This window comes from Anser anser (assembly GCF_964211835.1).
Source record: "Anser anser genome assembly, chromosome: 9".
Classification (NCBI taxonomy): domain Eukaryota; kingdom Metazoa; phylum Chordata; class Aves; order Anseriformes; family Anatidae; genus Anser; species Anser anser.
Window position 1 is genome coordinate 13960372 of NC_139729.1, and position 17267 is coordinate 13977638.

General features: G+C 57.2%; 2 protein-coding genes across 3 annotated transcripts in view; one reads left to right on the top strand and one right to left on the bottom strand.

Moving 5' to 3' along the window:
* The first annotated feature begins 4 nt into the window (after positions 1 to 4).
* Positions 5 to 14475, top strand: ANO7 (anoctamin 7). The gene is made up of 24 exons (XM_083849037.1): positions 5 to 2752; positions 5423 to 5609; positions 5770 to 5836; positions 6077 to 6234; positions 6493 to 6600; positions 6755 to 6891; positions 7013 to 7070; positions 7381 to 7491; positions 7575 to 7740; positions 8180 to 8270; positions 8352 to 8448; positions 8742 to 8885; positions 8974 to 9111; positions 9330 to 9428; positions 9534 to 9636; positions 10211 to 10322; positions 10807 to 10861; positions 11100 to 11197; positions 11327 to 11481; positions 11845 to 12050; positions 12276 to 12418; positions 12881 to 12971; positions 13050 to 13169; positions 13269 to 14475. Exons 2-24 carry the CDS (start codon positions 5496 to 5498, stop codon positions 13362 to 13364), a joined length of 2667 nt encoding a protein of 888 aa, XP_083705163.1. The 5' UTR covers positions 5 to 2752; positions 5423 to 5495; the 3' UTR covers positions 13365 to 14475.
* The window catches only part of HDLBP (high density lipoprotein binding protein), a 39752-nt gene continuing 36816 nt past the window's right edge, over positions 14332 to 17267 (bottom strand). For both annotated transcript variants that reach the window (XM_083849035.1, XM_083849036.1), the window contains exon 28: positions 14332 to 16806. In XM_083849035.1, the coding sequence (XP_083705161.1) occupies positions 16720 to 16806 (87 nt within the window). In that variant the 3' untranslated portion in view covers positions 14332 to 16719. The remainder of the gene's footprint in view (positions 16807 to 17267) is intronic.

The window sequence follows — 17267 nt, forward strand, 5'->3', positions numbered from 1 at the left end:
TTGACTCTGTGACACCTTCAGATTAGTGATGTCCTTGAAAACATCACTGTCCCAGATCCAGACTCAAAGGAGGTTTGTAAAAATGTGGAAAGACAGTGACAGTGTTAACACGGGGAAGAATCTGATAAAAATGCTCATACAGGTCATCAGATCAGAGTGCTAAATATCTGTATGTAAAACTCTGTGGAGTGTGTGTGTGGGGGGACAATTCTATAGCAATTAGTTTTTTGAAGCACAGTTATGACGGAGAGAAGTCTGAGCTATGGAAAGTGTGAGGATGTACGTGGCTGGATGAGCTGCCTTCAGAGAGCCACTAGCAATATAGCATCTGTGTTTAAATGTAGAGCTTTAGACCAAGCCTAGAACTGGAGAAGGAGTTTGAAAGAATGAGGTTACAGGGGCTGTGGGCTCCGCTTGGGGAGGTGAAGGGATCTAGCCTGTGTTTTCGGATTTTTAATTGGTAGTTATGATTTCATTTGCCTCCTGATTTCCCAGGGTTTGTCAGAGCAAAGTATGGTAGATGGCAAGGCACGTTGCTCCTTCCTGGGCTGAAGTCAAGGCTGCCTTCGCTTTCAGATTTCTTCCAGAATAGGGCAGTGCTGGATGTGGCCTGCAAGCTAGGCTTTCAAACCAGCTCCTCAGTGATAACTCACTTTCTGAAGTGAAGCTGGAAGCTTCCATGGGCGTTCTGGTTTTTAATAAGAATGAGTGGACACACTCTAGAGGAAGACGTTGATTTAGTATGTCTTAAAATGTGTTTAATCTTGTAAATGCTCTCAACGTCCCTTGGTAGAAGTTCTCCATGAAGCCCACCTGCCTGGACTGCAGTTTTGCCAGCATCAGCTGGGAGAGAAGTAAGACACTGCTCTTCCTTTGTAAGGGCTTGTCGCTGACGCAGAAGGAGAGGGTGAGATTACCAAGGTGTAGTGAAAGCTGTTTCACTGCCATGCAGTCTGTCATGGTTACTTGTTCTCTGCTCAGTGACTGCAGCCATTGTCAAACTGTTCCGGGCCAGCTGCAGCAGGCTTTATTTGTGATAGGAGTCCTGAAGTGCTTTTGTAAATACAACCTCTTACAGCGTTCAGGAATTGGTGACTGCAAGATGATTGTTCGGGTTGGACTGTTCTGTGGCCACTGTATTTGGCGTTGTCTTTTTATTGTCATTTGTTTTTTAGGAGTACTAAATCCTATTATTATTGATGTTAGTGTGTTTATTAATGCCACTGGACAGCAAGGTGAGGGTTTGGTGGCACTTCATTACAGCCAGTATTTGCACTCAAGAAATATGAACCGTGTCCTGCTTCTGCTGAATGTGGTGATGTGGCAGTCAGCCCTCTATACCTGTGTTTGATCTGGGCAACTGAACTTCATTCCTTGAATGTCCGGAGAACCTGCCTGGAAGCACTTGCCATCTGCCAGTGTGTTTGTCTATCAGCTATGTCATTGCTCCTGGGGATAAAAGCTGTGGTGTGGATGTTTTAACGTGTCCTGCCTGTGCTGATGCATGGGCTGAGAGAACTGAGAAAGTGGAAGCTACTCGCTCTGCAGCCGACTCGGGAGATTTTGGCACCTGCTCAGTTTTTGCAACTTTTGTCCAGTGAACCTGTGAGGTACCTGGAAAACATTTCGTGTGTGGTCTGTAGCGCTTGTAAGGAACATAGCAATGAAATATGAAAGCTGCTCAAGGGATATGTAAGTTGGTTTGTGCTGTGAGGTCTCCAGCCCCAATGCAAAATTCAGTCTGTCATCTAAGATACGTATCCCTTTCCTCCATCAGGGATTGAACAAGAGCCGATAGCGATGGGGGGTTGGTGCTAGCATGAGGTGTGCTGCCTGACAGCCTGAAAGGTTTTGTTGAACCACTGCCCATCAGAGCTGAAAGTCTCACGGTGTTATTGTCAAACCACAGAAAAATACATGAGGAAAAATGACATGTACTGTTTGAAAACTAGCTCTAGGGCGAGCAAGAATGACTGAACAAATCTAATTTTCAGCTCATTCAAATCTGAAGTAGATTCGAACTTTTGGAAGCTGGGAGTGAATCCTTCCCTCTTCAGCGTGAGACCAGTGGCATTAAACAGGGCAGGGTGTTCTCTCCTCAGGGAGGCTGTCTCCATTTGCAGGCCGCTCGTGCTCCGTGCGGATTGTGATGCCGTGGAAGCTTCGGCCGGAGCCGGGGGGTGGCATCTCCCAGCTGTGCCCGTGCTGGGCTTGGGACGGGGTCACCTCACCCACCTGGGTGCCCGCGTTGGAGCTGCTCAGCTCCCCTTGTGCTCGCGGGAGGTTTGGGAGATTCATCTTGTCCTGAGGCAGGTGTGTGGGGTTGGGGGGAGGAACTGTCTTCTGCACCCCGCAGTGGCTGTAAAAGCAGACAGAGACAACCAGCTTGCGCGTGGGCACCTCTGTCATTCAGTGTCCCCGGGCTCCCTCACAGCTGCTGCCTCCTCAGCCAGCTCGCGGGGATGTGGCGCTTGTCCCCCGCCTCGCTGGCATGTCCCCAGAGCTCTGCCGCGTCCTGTTTGTTCAGGGCCGTTCAGGTCCCCACCTCCAGCTCAAACAAAGGCAGGGCCTGCGCCGAAGGAAGGTGCTCGCAAGCCTGTCCCCCGGCTGTACCCCTCACGCACACGGTCCGGCCTTGCCCATGTTGAGGAGCGACTAAAAAAATGCTGGGTTGAAGCACCTGGATGGGTGGGTGACGCTTCCCAGGCCCCCGAGGAGAAGCAGGACCCCTCGCTGTGTGACGCTGTGGGAGGTAAGGGAGGGAAGCCACGGGTTTTCCAGGCATCTCCCTAAGGTGTGGGGCACCAGCTGGCGGGGCAGGAGACACAGCCCCTGCTTCTCGGAGCCTTGTGGTTGCTTCCCCAACACGAGGGCCCGATCCTGAACTGCTGTGGCAATCGGCTGGTATTTTTATTGATGTCTGCTGGGAGCAATGAGCAGGTCCTGCACGTGAAGGGGCTCTGCTGCAAGGTGCTCCCGGGAGCTGCTTCTGGAGCAGTTTGCTCAGCACAGATCTGTGTGTGACAAAAGGGCTGCTGGCTGTGATGGGGGCTTCTTAGGGGGTAGATGGGCCCTGAGCTTTTCAGGATGTTAGGTACGGGATAATGGGGGTGCTTCCTTGGGGAGGTTTCATGCTTGGCCCTTGTCTCCCCACCTTGCTTTTGGCCATGGCAGTGAGGTGCATTTGGATAACGAGCGCTTGCCCCACCGTGCTGCTTGCTGGGGTGCTTCTGGTGACAACTGTGGGCAGCTGCTGGGTGCATGGGCTCTGCTACAGCCTGAGATGAACCAAAGCAGTAACCAACTGGCTCTTTAGGCCATGGGACTCTCTTTGGGAAACCTGGTCTACTGGGAGCTGATGGGGTTCATCTGTTGGAGGAGGGGAAGAGCATCTGCAGTTACAGGGTGTTGAAGAGAGCTTTAAACTAAAGCTGGCAGGGGAGGGAAACCTCATTGCTAGCTCTTGTTCTCAAGGGGGACGTCAACTTCCCAGATGTCTGCTGGAAATATGATAAGGCAGAGAGGAGACAGTGTAGGAGGTCCCTGGAGCGTGTGAAGGATAATTTCCTGACGCAGGTGGTGAGGGAACCGACTGCAGTCTTGGACAGAGTGATCGTGAAGAGTTTTTGATCTTTGGTTAAGTAAGGAAGGCAGTTAGTGGAACTGCTACCTTGGATTTCCAGAGGGCAGGCTTTGGCCGGTTCAGAGACCTGGTTGACAGAGTACATTGGGAGGGGGTTCTGAAAGGCAAAGGAGTCCAGGAAGTCGGGACTTTCCTCAAGAATGAAACCTTGAAGTCCCAGGAGCAGGCCATCTCAATGCCAGGAAAAAGGCTGGCAGGGGAGAAGAGCAGCATGGCTGAACAGAGAGCTTCTGGAACTCAGGGAGAAAAAGAGAGTTTATGACCTCGGGAAGAAGGGGCAGGCAACTCAGTTTTTGTTGAGTTCTCCCTTGAGTTGTGCAGGGAGAAAATTAGAAAGGCCAAAGCCCAGCTGGAACTCAGTTTGGCTAGTGCAGTAAAAGATGATACAAATAAATATTTTATAAATACTTTCATAAATACATCAACAGTAAAAGGAGGATTAAGGAGAATCGACACCCTTTATTGGATGTGAGGGGAAACAGTGACAAAAGTTGAAGATAAGGCTGAAGCACCTACTGCCTTTTTTGCCTCAGTTTTTATTAGTAAGGGCAGTTGTTCTCCGGGTACCCAGCCCCTGAATTGAGAGACAGTGACAGGGAGCAAAATGAAGCTCCTATAATCCAATGGGAAACTGTAAGTGACCTATTACATCATCTGAATATTCACAAGCCTATGGGGTCAGATGGGATCCACCAAGCGGTACTGAAGGAGCTGGTGGAAGTGCTAACCAAGCCGCTTTCAGTAATTCACCAGCAGTCTTGACCAGCTGGGGAGGTCCCAGTTGGCTGGAGGTCCGTGAGTGTGACGGCCATCTACAAGGAGGGATGGAAGGAGGACCTGGGGAACTACTGGCCTGTCAGTCTGACCTCAGTGCTGGGGATGTTAATGGAGCAGATTACCTTGAGTGCCATCACATGGCACGTACAGGATAAACAGGTGATCAGGCCAGTCAGCATGGGGTAATGAATGGGGTCCTGCTTGACTTACCTGGTCTCCTTCTATGACAAGGTGACCCACGGAGTGCATGAGGGGAAGGCTGTGGATGTTGCTTACTTGGATTTTAGTAAAGTGTTTGACAGTTTCCCACAGTGTTTTCCTGGAGAAACTGGATGCTCATGGCTTGGATGGGCGTACAGTTTGCTGGGTGAAGAACTGGCTGACTGGCTGGTCTCCAGGAGTTGTAGCGAGTGGAGTTCAATCCACCTGATGGCTGATCACAAGTAGAGTTGCCCAGGGCTCAGTACCGGGGACAGTTTTGTTTAGCACTTTCACCAGTGACCTGGACTGAGGACAGCTTTGCAGAGGGACCGGCACGGGCTGGCTGGCTGGGCCACATCCAGCCGCACGACATCCAGCAAGGCCGGGCAGCGGGTGCTGCGCCTGGGTCACCACAACCCTGTGTAGCGACACAGGCTCGGGGAAGAGTGGCTGGAAAGCTGCCCAGCAGAAAAAGGACCCGGGGGTGCTGGTCAACAGTCACCCGAGCGTGGGCCAGCGCTGTGCCCGGGTGGCCAAGGTGGCCGACGGCATCCTGGCCTGCGTCAGAAACAGCGTGGCCAGTGGGACCGGGGAGGTGGTTGTCCCCTTGTGGTGAGACTGCACCTCGAGCGCTGTGTCCGAGTTGTTGGACTTATTCCTGGTGGCGAGCTGAGCGGGGTCCTGCCTTGCCCAGCTCGCGTGACAGGCAGGCAGGAGCTCCAGGCTGAGGGCCTGGTGGAGGAGCCGGCAAGGCTGCACACACCTCCGGCATCAGGACCCTGACACCACCGGGGCGCTCAGCCCTTCTCCTAGGCCTGGAGCGCCTCTGTTGGCTTCTCAGCACCTGGAGTGGCTGCTGGCATGAGGGCTCGCCATGCAGCGGAGGAGGACCTCGGATGATCCCCACAGCAGTCTGGTAGGACAGGACAGCGGCGGACGAGTAGCCTGCTATGGGAGCCTGAGCGAGGATGCTGTGGAAATCTCCCAGGTGGGTGGCCATACCATGGGGTAGGAGAGGAACCAGGGCAGCTGTGAACAGGGCAGGTTTGCCAGTTTGTTCTGGGACAGTCCCCTGCCCTTCTAGGTAGCTAGCAATCCAGCTGTTTGGGGACTACCAGCTCTTATTGCTGTTGATGCCTTATTTCCAGGCTGGCAACACATCCCTGGGTGAGAAGAGCACGGCCAATGTCTTCAGCGACGGCTGCACAAGGATAGGTGAGGGAGAGAGGCTGATCTTTGAGGTCTGTTTCCTTTCATCGTGGCGAGAAGGCAGGGGCTGGATAGGCTCCCCTGTTGGGCTGAGGAGGATGGGGAATGTCCTCCATCTTCACAGCTGGAGCTGGTGGCAGCATGGCCTGTCGATAGCAGCTGATCCCTGGCAGTCTTCAGAGCTTCAGCCTGTCCCTTATTAGGGTCTTCGAGCTTCCTGCCACGAGCTCTATCTTCCTGCTGCAGATTTCGTCCTTGTGTGGGAAACAGTCCCCAGGGAGCTGAGCGGGCAGAAGGGCAGCCGTGAGAACAGGGCCTTGCAAGAGAGATCCACCACCATCCACAGGACCTGGCGGAAGAAGTTCCTGGACAAGCTCCATGCTGCTGGCCTCCACATGGAAAAGGTACCCAGGGACCTGACCTTCTCCCTGCTGCATCAACCCTTGCTCAGGGATGATGGCATTGTGCCCTGGCCCCAGTAGAGCAGCCCGGGTTTGCGGGAAGCCAAGCAGGAGCACGTGGCGGGACCTGATGAGGGCTCCATCCCAGTGGGCTGGCTCCCGGGGGCAGTGAGGGGTGGCTGGGCTGATCCTGACAGATCCTGCAGGGACCTGTACCGGTGCCAGCAGCCTCATCCCCACCCGGGCCTCCTCTCCCACCAGCACACGGCCCGCGTGGAGAAGAAGGTGGTGCACTACCTGCTGCTGAGCGCGCCCTGGAGTGTGCTCTGCTACTATGCTGAGGAGCTGCAGCTCCGTGTGCCGTTGCAGGTAAGGCCAGGGTGCCTCGGCACTCCGGGTCAGGGGACAGTGCCACCAGCACTGCCAAGTGCCCAGGCATTGTGCTGCACCCCACGGTCCCACGCTTTGCTGCCATCTCCCTCCCTCTCCCTCCTTCTGAGACGTTTTGGCTGTGTGTGCTCAGGCGCTGCCCAACCAGACCTCCCACTGGTCAGACAGAGTGCTGCGGCGGCTGGGCATCCCCAACGCCATGGCCCAGGAGGTCCCCAGCCTGCCACTGGACTACTACACCTGCCCCTTCAAGGTCAACAAGCTGCAATGGTAAGCACCCCAGGAGAGGCTGCGCAGGCCATTCCTTCCCTCTGCCCGTGCACAGCACAGCCAGGAGCAGCAGCTCCTCACCTCCACCAGCATCCTAGGGCCAAGCTGCTCCTCTGTGCAGGTTCCTGGGGAGCGACAAGCAGGACACCTTCTTCTCCACAACTCAGAGGCACCAAATCGTGAGCACCAGGGGCTGCCATGGTCCCCTTCCCTGGTCCTGGGTGGGCTGGAGGGTCTGGGGGAGCAGCTCTGCAGGCAGGTGGCACAAACATGGAGGGTGTCAGATGTCCCCAGATAGGTTGATGTGTGTAAAATACCACCGATGGGATAGAAGGTATGGGTAGAGACCCTCCTGCTGCTGGTCAGTATTTGGGAAAGGGCATGACAACGTTTCGGAGGATCAGGCTTGGAGGCGAAGAGTCAACGGGTGGTGGGGACCCCAATCCATGTGGCTGAAGCCCCCTCCCTGCCTCGTCCTTTCCTCCGCAGCTCTACGAGATCCTGGCCACCACGCAGTATGGCTGCTCCAAGGAGCGGGAGGTGGGGGTGGACCGGCTGCTGAGCGAGGGTGTCTTCGCTGCCGCCTTCCCGCTGCACGAGGCAAGGCATAGTCCCAGCCCCGGGGCTCCCTGACGGACCCACAGCCCTGGCCGGGCCTTCGCCCATGTCCCCCATCCTCGTAGGGCTCCTGCGAGGCCCTGCCGGAGGGGCCAGCCTCTGGCAGCCCCAGCCCGCGCCAGGTCCTTTTCCAGTACTGGGCCAACTGGAGGAAGTGGAGCAAGTACCAGCCTCTGGACCACGTCCGCAAGTACTTTGGGGAGAAAGTCGCTTTCTACTTCGCCTGGCTGGGTGAGTGCCACCGGCTCCAGAGCAGCCCTCAGCTCCTGGATGGGGTCCCCGGATGAAATGTGCTCATCCCTGTGCACTGCCTCGGGTGGGAAACCCTTGGTGGCCTGCCAGTCCTGGTCACCTTCAGCCCTTCCCCAGCACCTCGGGGCTCCTCCTGGGTCTCTCCTCCTGGCCCCAGCCTGCTTTTGCTGGAAGCAGAGCGATGCCCACCTTGGTCCTGCCTGTGTGTGGTTGCAGACTCTGTCCCAGGATGTTCTCCAGTTTGGAGGCACCACAAGTCAGCCGTGACACACATATCTAGAGCCTCAAGTCCGTGTTCAGGTCTTCCAAGCCCTGTGTGGCTTTAGGCTGGTGCTGGGCTGGGTTTGGGCAGCACTTGTCCTCGGGGACTGCGGTGGAGGCCGACAGGACTCATGCTGCCTGTCCCTGCTGCCCGCAGGCTTCTACACGGGATGGCTCTTGCCCGCTGCCGTGACGGGGACTGTGGTGTTCATCGCAGGCATCTTCCTGGTGTTCAGTGACGTACCTGCGTAAGTGTCCCCACCTCCCCAGGGGAGAAACGGTGAGAGTCTGAGCTGAGCCCTGCTGCATGCTCCTTCCCTTGCCTGCAGGCAGGAGATCTGTGAGAGCAAAGAGCAGTTCCGGATGTGTCCGCTCTGCAAGTCCTGCCCCTACTGGCAGCTCTCCGACACCTGCAGCACTTTCATGGTGAGGTCCCGGCTCCACAGGGGAAGCACGGCACCAGGGGTAGAGCTCCATCCCTGCGGTCACTCGTAGGGCCGGGTTGTGGGATGCCCGCAGGGATTTGCCCTCTTCACTCCTGCTAATGTAAGACCGTGTCCCTGGGGTGGACATTAGGCCGTGTCTCCAGGATGGACATGGTGGATGTGAGACCTTGTCCCCATGGTGGACAAGAGACCATGTCCCTCAGGTGGGCTGGGCCACGTTAACCAGCAGCTCCCGCTGCCCTGGCCCGGCCCTCATGCCCGCTCTGCCCACAGGCGGGCCGTCTCTTTGACCACGGTGGGACCATCTTCTTCAGCATCTTCATGTCCCTATGGGCAGTGCTGTTCCTGGAGTTCTGGAAGCGGACAAACGCATCCCTGGCACATCGCTGGGACTGCTCTGAGTTTGAGGACATTGAGGTGGGGTCCGGCCCTTTGCAATACATTCCAAAACCATATGGACAAAAGCCACCGGATGCCTCTGATGCCTTTTCCCCCTCTTTCCCAGGAGCGGCCCCGGCCCCAGTTCACTGCCATGGCTCCCATGACGATAATAAACCCTATAACTGGGGCAGAGGAGCCGTATTTCCCCAAGCGCAGCCGCATCCATCGGATTGTGGCTGGTTTGGTGGTCATTATAATGTTGGTAAGATCACAAGGGCTGGAGAAGTGGGATGTGGTGGAATGGGATCTGTTTGAGGAAAGAGCGTGTGGATGAAGGTGGGGATGGATGCGTGTCCTCTGGCTCTTCACCAGCTCAGCCCTGGAGCTCCCTCGCAGCTCCTGGTGCCCTGGGATAATAGTGGAGTTTTCCTTTGATGCAAGCTCTGATCCCTGCTCATACACAGCGCGCTGTGTTTGCAGATTGCCATGGTGGTGATGTTCGTGGTCTCCATTATCCTGTACCGGACAGTTGTTGCCATCCTCCTCTCCAGCTCAGGGTACTTCTGGTTTGTGGCTTCGGTAAGAGGTGGTCAGAGCTGCTCCAGGCCAAGCGGATGGGCTTGGTTTGCCAACTCATTTGCCGCACTCTGCTGTGTGTGCTCTGCCTGCTTGCTTCCCCTGTAGGCATCGCGCATCGCCAGCATCTCCAGCTCAGTGGTGAACCTCTTCTTCATCCTCATCCTCTCCAAGATCTATATTTCCCTGGCTCATCTCCTTACCAAGTGGGGTAAGCTGGTTAGGGTCCTGCAAGCTGGACGGAAGGAGCCCTTTGTAATGGCAAAACACCAAACCCAACGAGCTCGGTGCTGGGACGCAGCCCCCCAGTAGGGGCTGGCTGATGTCAAGGGGGAAGCTGAGTTGTGTGAAGTAGAGGAGAGCTGGGGAAATAGGACCTTAGGTGAAAAGTGTTTGGGCTGCAGAAAAAAAAAAAAAGTGAGTACAGGGGTTCACTTCTGCTCAAGATTTTTTTTTTTTTTGGGGGGGGGGGGGGGGAGTGTTGTATGAAGAGTTTTGAGCTGACTGCTGGGGCTTGGGGGAGAAAAGTGCCTGGAATATTTTTACCATGTATAATGTGGTACACAGCCTGTTTCTGCTGAGAAGCGGGAATGAAGTTTATTTTTTTGGTGCAAAGCACACGGGTGTCTGGACATCTTGGGCTGACTTTGCGGGTAAAGCAGCAGGGTTGGGGCCGGGGCGCTGAGGCTCTGTTAGCACTGAGCGAGTCAGGGTGACGGCCACCATGAGGCAGGCAAGCACCTCAGAGCAGCGTGGGGCCACATCCCTGTGCTTCCCCCTGGCAGAGATGCACCGCACCCAGACCAAGTATGAGGATGCCTTTACCTTCAAAGTGTTCGTCTTCCAGTTTGTCACCTTCTACTCCTTTCCCATGTACATAGCCTTCTTCAAGGGCAAGTAAGTGGTAGGTTAACGGTTGGACTGGAGGACCTTGGAGGTATTTTCCAACCTAAAGGATTCTATAATTTGATGATTCTAAGGCCCGTGGGGGAAGAAGGGCCCTTCCCGCTCCCTCTGGGACCGCTGGGCTCTGCAGGGCTGGGCAGGGCGGCCTTGCAGGGCTGAAGGGCCTGGAGTGCTGCTGCCACCTCAGGGGGAGCACCATGGTGGGAGGATTGGGCCCGCCGGAGGGCTGGGGGACCCCCTCCTTCGGGGACACCACCGCCAGCTCCCTTAGTGAGGGAGACAACGGGTCCAGGTCTACCAGACCAGGCCCTTCGCTCGGTGACCCCTTTCCACAGCCAGCAGCAGAGCAGAAGGTGGGGTGGCAGAGGGTGGGCTGAGCCCCCGCATCCCCCGGTGATGGCCCTCATGGCCCAGGGAACAGGGCGGCTGGAGGGAGCTGGGATGCCCGCTCACAGCTCTGCCGTGGCTCCCACAGGTTCGTTGGCTACCCTGGGAACTACCGGAGCTTTTTGGGCATCCGCAACGAGGAGGTGAGCGTGGTGCAGGGGGCTGGTGGTGATGTCGGCTTCGGGGCCGTGCCAGGACACGGCACGGTGCCTGTGGGGCATCCCTGAGCTGTGCTCACCCAGCAGGATACATTCCCCTGGCTGCCAGCCTGGCCCAGGCCGGTGCTCACCGTGGTGACCCCATCCCCTGCTCGGGGTCTGGGTGCTGGGTCTCCCCCTGTGCCAGGAGCTGCGTGCTGAAGGACCCCCCCTCTCCCCGCAGTGCAGCCCAGGTGGGTGCTTCATCGAGCTGGCCCAGGAGCTGCTGGTCATCATGGTGGGGAAGCAGATCATCAACAACGTGCAGGAGGTGGCCATCCCGTGAGTACTGCGGCAGCAGCACCCATCGCGCACCCTGTCTCAGGGCAGGGCAAGCCCTGAGCGGTGCGGAGGCTCCTCTGGGGGGTGCTTGGCCGGTGCCAAGGGACACAGCCCCTCTTTTCTCCCCAGGAAGCTGAGGTGTTGGTGGCACAAGCACAAGCTCCTCTCCACAAAGAAGAAGGCCGTCGGGGAGGGTGGGCCGGTCCCGGTGGAGCAGGCACCCTGGGTGGTCAACCACCAGCTGCTGGCCTTTGAGGGGCTGTTTGATGAGTACCTGGAGATGGGTAGGAACCGGCCCCGCACCCGGCCATGGGGAGGGGGAGAGCACGGCGCCAGGCTGTGCAGTCCCAGCGAGGGGAGCCCCTTTCCCTGTGTCCGCCTCCTCCCTGCTGGCCTGGGTTAAGGCACAAAATATTCCTCTGGGGCTGGGCTTTACGCTGGAGTCCAGCCCGAGTCCCACCTCAAGCCCTTCTTGGGGGCTTCCAGCTCTGTGCCCACGTGGGGCCTCGGGGCTCGGTGAGGCTCTCGCAGGTGCCTGGAGCTCTGGGCTCTGCTCAAGTGGGAGCAGTGGGAAGGGACTGGGAGACGCTGCAGTTGTCGCTGCTGCTCTCAACCTGTCCTTCCTCTCCTCCTCTTTTTCCTTCCAGTCCTGCAGTTTGGCTTCATCACCATTTTCGTGGCTGCCTGTCCCCTGGCACCCCTCTTTGCCCTGCTCAACAACTGGGTGGAGATCCGCCTGGACGCCCGCAAGTTCGTCTGTGACTACCGGCGGCCCGTGGCCGAGCGGGCACAGGGCATCGGCATCTGGTTCTCCATCCTGGAGGTCATCACCCACCTGGCTGTCATCAGCAACGTACGCTGGGCAGGGGGGTGGCGGTGGCAGCGCTGAGGGGTTGCAAATGGAAAATCAGGGAAAAAAACTCTGTTGGCTGGCTCAGTGAGGAGGGCGGGTCTGCCTTTGCAGAGGTGCGCTTCCTCTGGGACAGGCAGGCAAAAAACTCAGAGCCGTGGGGCAGGGCGGCAGGGCTGGGGCCTCCCCCAGCTGCGGGACTTCTGCAGCACCTCTCCCTCCCCCCAGGCCTTCCTCATCGCCTTCACCTCCGATTTCCTGCCCCGCGTGTACTACGAGTACATCCACGACAGCAGCCTGCGTGGCTACGTGAACTTCACCTTGGCCTACGCGCCGTGGGACTTTGTCCAGCAAAGCAACACCATGTGCAGGTGGGAGCTCCTTCCCACCTCGGCTTTTGGCTGCTGCCACCTCCTTCCCAGCAAGTATTTCGTTCAGCACAGAGGCCGTCAGCCAGGTCCAGGCTGTCCGCCTGCTTTCCTGAGGTGCTCATCCCAGGGTTTGCCCAGCACGTGCCCATGGGCTGGGGCAGGGCAGGTGGTGTGGAGGCAAGCAACCTGCCTTGGTGACTCCCCCGGTCCCTCCCCACCCTTGGTTTAACGTGCCTGAGTGTTTTGGAGCAATGACTTCAAAAGCTCTCCAGCTGTGGAGAGATTTGCTTCACCAGAGGAAGAAAATGTCACACCCTGTCTGGGGAGATGGCCAAAAGTGCCCCAGGGCTGGGCTGCCTGCTGCTCAGCCCTCTGCCGCGATCACATCCTGCGGTGACGCGTGATGGTGACGCCAGCCGCGGGGCGGGTGGGTGCAGTGATGGCTGCACGTGGCTTCTACAGGTACAGGGCGTTCAGAGACCAGGACGGAAATTTGACGTTGACCTACTGGCACCTGCTGGCCGTACGCTTGGGCTTCGTCATCGTGTTTGAGGTACCAGCGCCAAGCCCCGCGGGGAGACACGGGTGCTCGGTGGAGCTGTGCCAACCCCTCCGTCCCTCTCGCTTCCAGCACGTGGTTTTCTTTATTGGGCGTGTGATCGCCTGCCTGGTTCCTGACATTCCTGAGTCGGTGGAGGTCAAGGTGAAGCGCGAGCGGTACCTGGCCAAGGAGGCCCTGGCTGAGAACAAGGTGTGTGCAGCTGCCTTTCGTGCTGGTTCTGTGGTACCTGTACGGAGCTCCAGCACCTTCTGCGAGTGCAAACAGCAGCTCCCTTTTTCCATGATTCAGGTCCTTTTGGAGAGACGGGAGGCAAGAAGCAAGGCCAGCACCGCGGATCCAGCAGCAAGCAGGGACTGGGAAACCGAGCAGGTTGAGGGCAGCTGAGAGCCGCAGCGTGCCCCAGGACCACAACCTGCTCCTCCTCACAGCAGCGTGGAGCCGTGGGGCAGCATGCCGGCCGGCCAGCCCTGATGGGCTGGCTCAGGGCAGCTCTGCCACACGGACACCAGGGCTAGGCTGCTGCTGCAGGCGGGGAGGGAGGCAGCCAGCTCTGGGCATTTGTCCAGGCTCATTGCGTTACTACGAGGGAACTGCCCCGTGGCGTAAATGAATTAAAGGTGGCCGGCCACACCGAGGTCCTGGGCTGGTAGGCCTCCCTGCTGGTGCTCAGCTAGCAAAGGCAGGCTCTTGCCTGCAGCTGCTGCTAGGCTGGTCAGCACAAGCACCGGTTGACTTGCCCCCGCCTGGGGTGAGTCGCGGTAGGGCTGCCTGGACTGGCTGTTGCTTCTGCTGTCTCCTGCGCCGGGTGCTTACCGTAACCGCAGCGGGAGGGTTTGCTCCTGCCACCCTAAGTAAGTAGGTAAGAAACAGCTGAGCTGTGGGAAAGCTATGGGGACCCCACGCGAGGGTGGGAGGTGTGCTGCTACCCTTTGACATGGGCACCATGGGGGGAAACAGCCCCTGAGCAAAGCTTTGCTTCTCAAGAGCAGCAGCTTGGCCCTGGCAGGCGGGCACTGGGCAGGAGCGAGAGCTGCAGAAGGCAGAGGTTCTCATCGGGGTGGGCAAGAGGGACTGCAGCTGCTGCCTCCCTCTCCTCCCCTGTACCAGCAGCAGCCGTGGCATCACCTTGCTGGCTGTGAGCACGTGGGTGCCTTCCTCCACTGCTGCTGGGCGCTGCTCTCACCTCCCCTCAGACCAGCGTTCTCCGTGCGCATCCCTCCTCAGCAAGGGCACTGCCGCAGCAGAGGCTCACACGTGCAAGCTGGGGCTCCTCAAGTTGGGCTGAACCCAGCCAAGCAGGGGCTGCCCTGGATCTCAACCCACCGGTAGAAATAATATCCGTGACACTCCAAGCTGTTTCAGGTTTTATTTTAGAATTTATAAAATTCCAGTGTCATCCATACTCATGAGCCTTTTTACATGTTTGCATATAGTCTCCAAATTCCAAAGTTAAGGCCAAGGGATCATTGCTATGGAAACGTACAATATGGAAGACGTCAGAGAGGAAATGGACACATGCCACAGTCTGCTGCGGAAGGAGGGTGGTGGGGGACAGTACTAGGTACAATCACTTCATGACCTTCTTTAGAGTGGAGGGTCGGGCTGCGGGGCAGACCCAGACAGTGGCGCCCCAAATGTAACTCAAGCCTAGCTGTGCAACTGGTGAGGGCAGGGGGGCATAAAGAGGAAGGGGGGGGTAGGCTTGGCGACATAGGACAGACCTAAGCTACAGGGGTATAACCATTTTCTGACAGACACAGATGGGAGGGTGTCACCCTAGTTCTGTCTGCCCCATCCTGTTAGCCGTCTCCCGGGGGAGGCAAAGCCACCCCATCCTTCAGGGGAGCTGGGTGCCCTGCGGCAGGACGCAGTTAGCTTCAGCCACATCTCGAATTTACAGAGAGCACTCTGAGATTTTGGTTCAACTTCTGCATAGCAGCCTCTACCACGAGGAGCTGGTGGGGGAAGGAGAAGCGTCAGCACGTCAGGCCTGTCGGACAGAGCTGAGGGTGCTGGAAAAGGCAGGAACGCTGGGCCCAGCCTGCCAGAATTCCTGCCTTTGCCCCATAAGCAGCACTAGAGAAGAGAGACTAGGGACTCCTGCTTGTCCAAGAGCTGAAGCAGCTGGGCTAGAGGAATGGCTCAGACTACACCCTTCTGTAGGACAGAGGCAGGGAAAGGAGGGAACACAGGGACTCCCTGCCCCCTGCCTCCCTCCACAAAGACACGGTTTTCCTCTTACTGGCTGGAGAAGCTCGGGCACAGCTCCCTCAGAGCAAGCCATGGCAGGGCCCAGGCACAAGCAGCCCAGAGTATAGAGCACGGATCACCCTCTCCAGCCCATACAATGGAGGCCTCGGGGAGGGCTTGACACATGGCACTGTCAGCCCCCTCGCTTTCAGTTCCCCTGTTCCATCAGAGCAGAAGCCTGACTCACCGCCGCTGCAGCCAGGGGCTGCTGCTAGGCTGTGGCAAAAGCCTTGGGGCCAAGCCCGGTTCTAGCTCAGAAAATCCTGCGGTCCTCTCCCATTCACCGCCTGCACGACCGTGACCGCTCTCAGCTTCCCTTCAGAGGAGCTCCCGCAGCCACTCCACAAAATGCTCCTCTTGCTTCTCCTCCAGGGTTCTGCTCTGGGTGCCAGGGTGAGAGTTGGAGCAGCTGCTCACCCACCTACGCTGGGAGGCCACCATCATACTGACTTTTGAGGTAGAAAGAAGGCAACAGTAATTGGTGTCCCTACCGTTCATGCTTAGAAGCTGCAGGGCTCGCAGCATCGCAACAGCTTCTCAAGGCTCCGCTTCCAACCAGCTTCTCTTGGGCCACGCCAACCCCAATCTGTCCCATCCAGTAACGCTGCCACGTGCTGGCTCACCTGCCTGCCCACACGGCTGTTGGGAAGGGTGCGCAAGGGAACGCGGGGAACTAGGAGTGGGGTCTGTCGTCACGCACTGGAAGACTCATCAAGCGTGCAGGCTGGGGCTGTGCTCGGTGTGGTGCGAGGGAGCGCCCGCCACGCACTGCACTCCGAGGTGTTCACCTGACCAGGGTAGCCGTACTTTGTTCTGGTCCCTTCCATCTCTGCTGCCTCTACAGCCTACTGAAGGTTTTGTTCCTTGAAAAAGTTAAGTTTCTGACCTTTTAGATTATTTTAAGCTCTCCCCACAGTCAGCTATCAGCATTAAATGAATTTTTGGCAGTTCAAAGGAAAAAAGTTGATTGCACTCTACAACGGTAAGGTAAGGCCTGGGATAAACACAAAGGAAAGAGGGCAAACGTTTTGGCTTTAGAAAGTCAAGGAAATTTATTTCCTGAGGTCATGAGACAGGAAGTAGATTCCTAGCCACAGTAAAGGAGGTCTCCTAATGAAGGCGAGAATGCCTAGTAAGACATGCTCAAGAGAGCAGATTTTTCTGCTAGCGCTTGGGAAGCTGTAAATCTTAGCCACTTTGAGTCAATTATGAAGTTTCTAACAAAAACACACACATTTAGTGTTTGAATCTGACTGGAAGTCTTGTTCCAAAGAAGAAAAGTATATCCATCAAGAGATGAGAGTGAATCCTAGCCATGGTGATAGCTGAGGGGAGCGGGATGGGGTCTAGCACTCCAGACACCATTAGGAGACCTCTTGGGGCAATTGACTTGTGCTCCAGCCGCTGGGTCAGATTTCAGACAGGAAGTATTTGTGGCAGGTTAGTGTCAGGTCAGCGGGCTGGAGGAGATGTTTCTGCTTCCAGGTCATTATCGTTTGGGTCCCCAGGGAAGAGTCTTGGGGGCGACTTGAGCCCCAAAGCTGGGGAAATCTTCAGAACTGCTCATATCAGGGGCCTAGAGCAAACAAAAAGGGAACAAGTTAAGCTCCTGCCCTGCTGTGAACCTGTACAGCACCACTGTGCTAAGCAGCATTTCCTGTGTCCCATGGGCAGAGACAAGGAGCGAGGGCTGAGCAGGATCATTACGTCCTTTGGACTGCTCTAGGTGGACAGTTGAGCCTCCAGAGACGGCATCAAGGATGGTGCGGACAGAAGCACACAGCAGGTGGATCAGGGGCTCTGAGAGCCCAACCGCGGTAACTCGGTCGCTGGAGCAGGGTCAGGCCACCGGGGCAGCTGAGAACAGAGCTGCCACGTGCCCCAGTTCACTGCTCCCAGACAGAACACAGCTACAGACACTGAGCTTGTTCTGTGCTGCGGCAGAAGTCAGAGGTGCCAGGGCCCCGTGGCAACCCCTAAAACCAACATGACCTGGCAGGACACTTTCCGGTAAGGACTCCCCGTCCCCAGCAGCCC

Coding starts and splice junctions, on each gene's coding strand:
- ANO7 (XM_083849037.1), top strand. CDS start 5,496: ATGCAGCGGAGGAGGACCTCGGATGATCCCCACAGCAGTCTGGTAGGA. Junction 5,610..5,769: donor ATGCTGTGGAAATCTCCCAG/GTGGGTGGCCAT, acceptor CCTTATTTCCAG/GCTGGCAACACATCCCTGGG. Junction 8,886..8,973: donor CTGAGTTTGAGGACATTGAG/GTGGGGTCCGGC, acceptor CCTCTTTCCCAG/GAGCGGCCCCGGCCCCAGTT.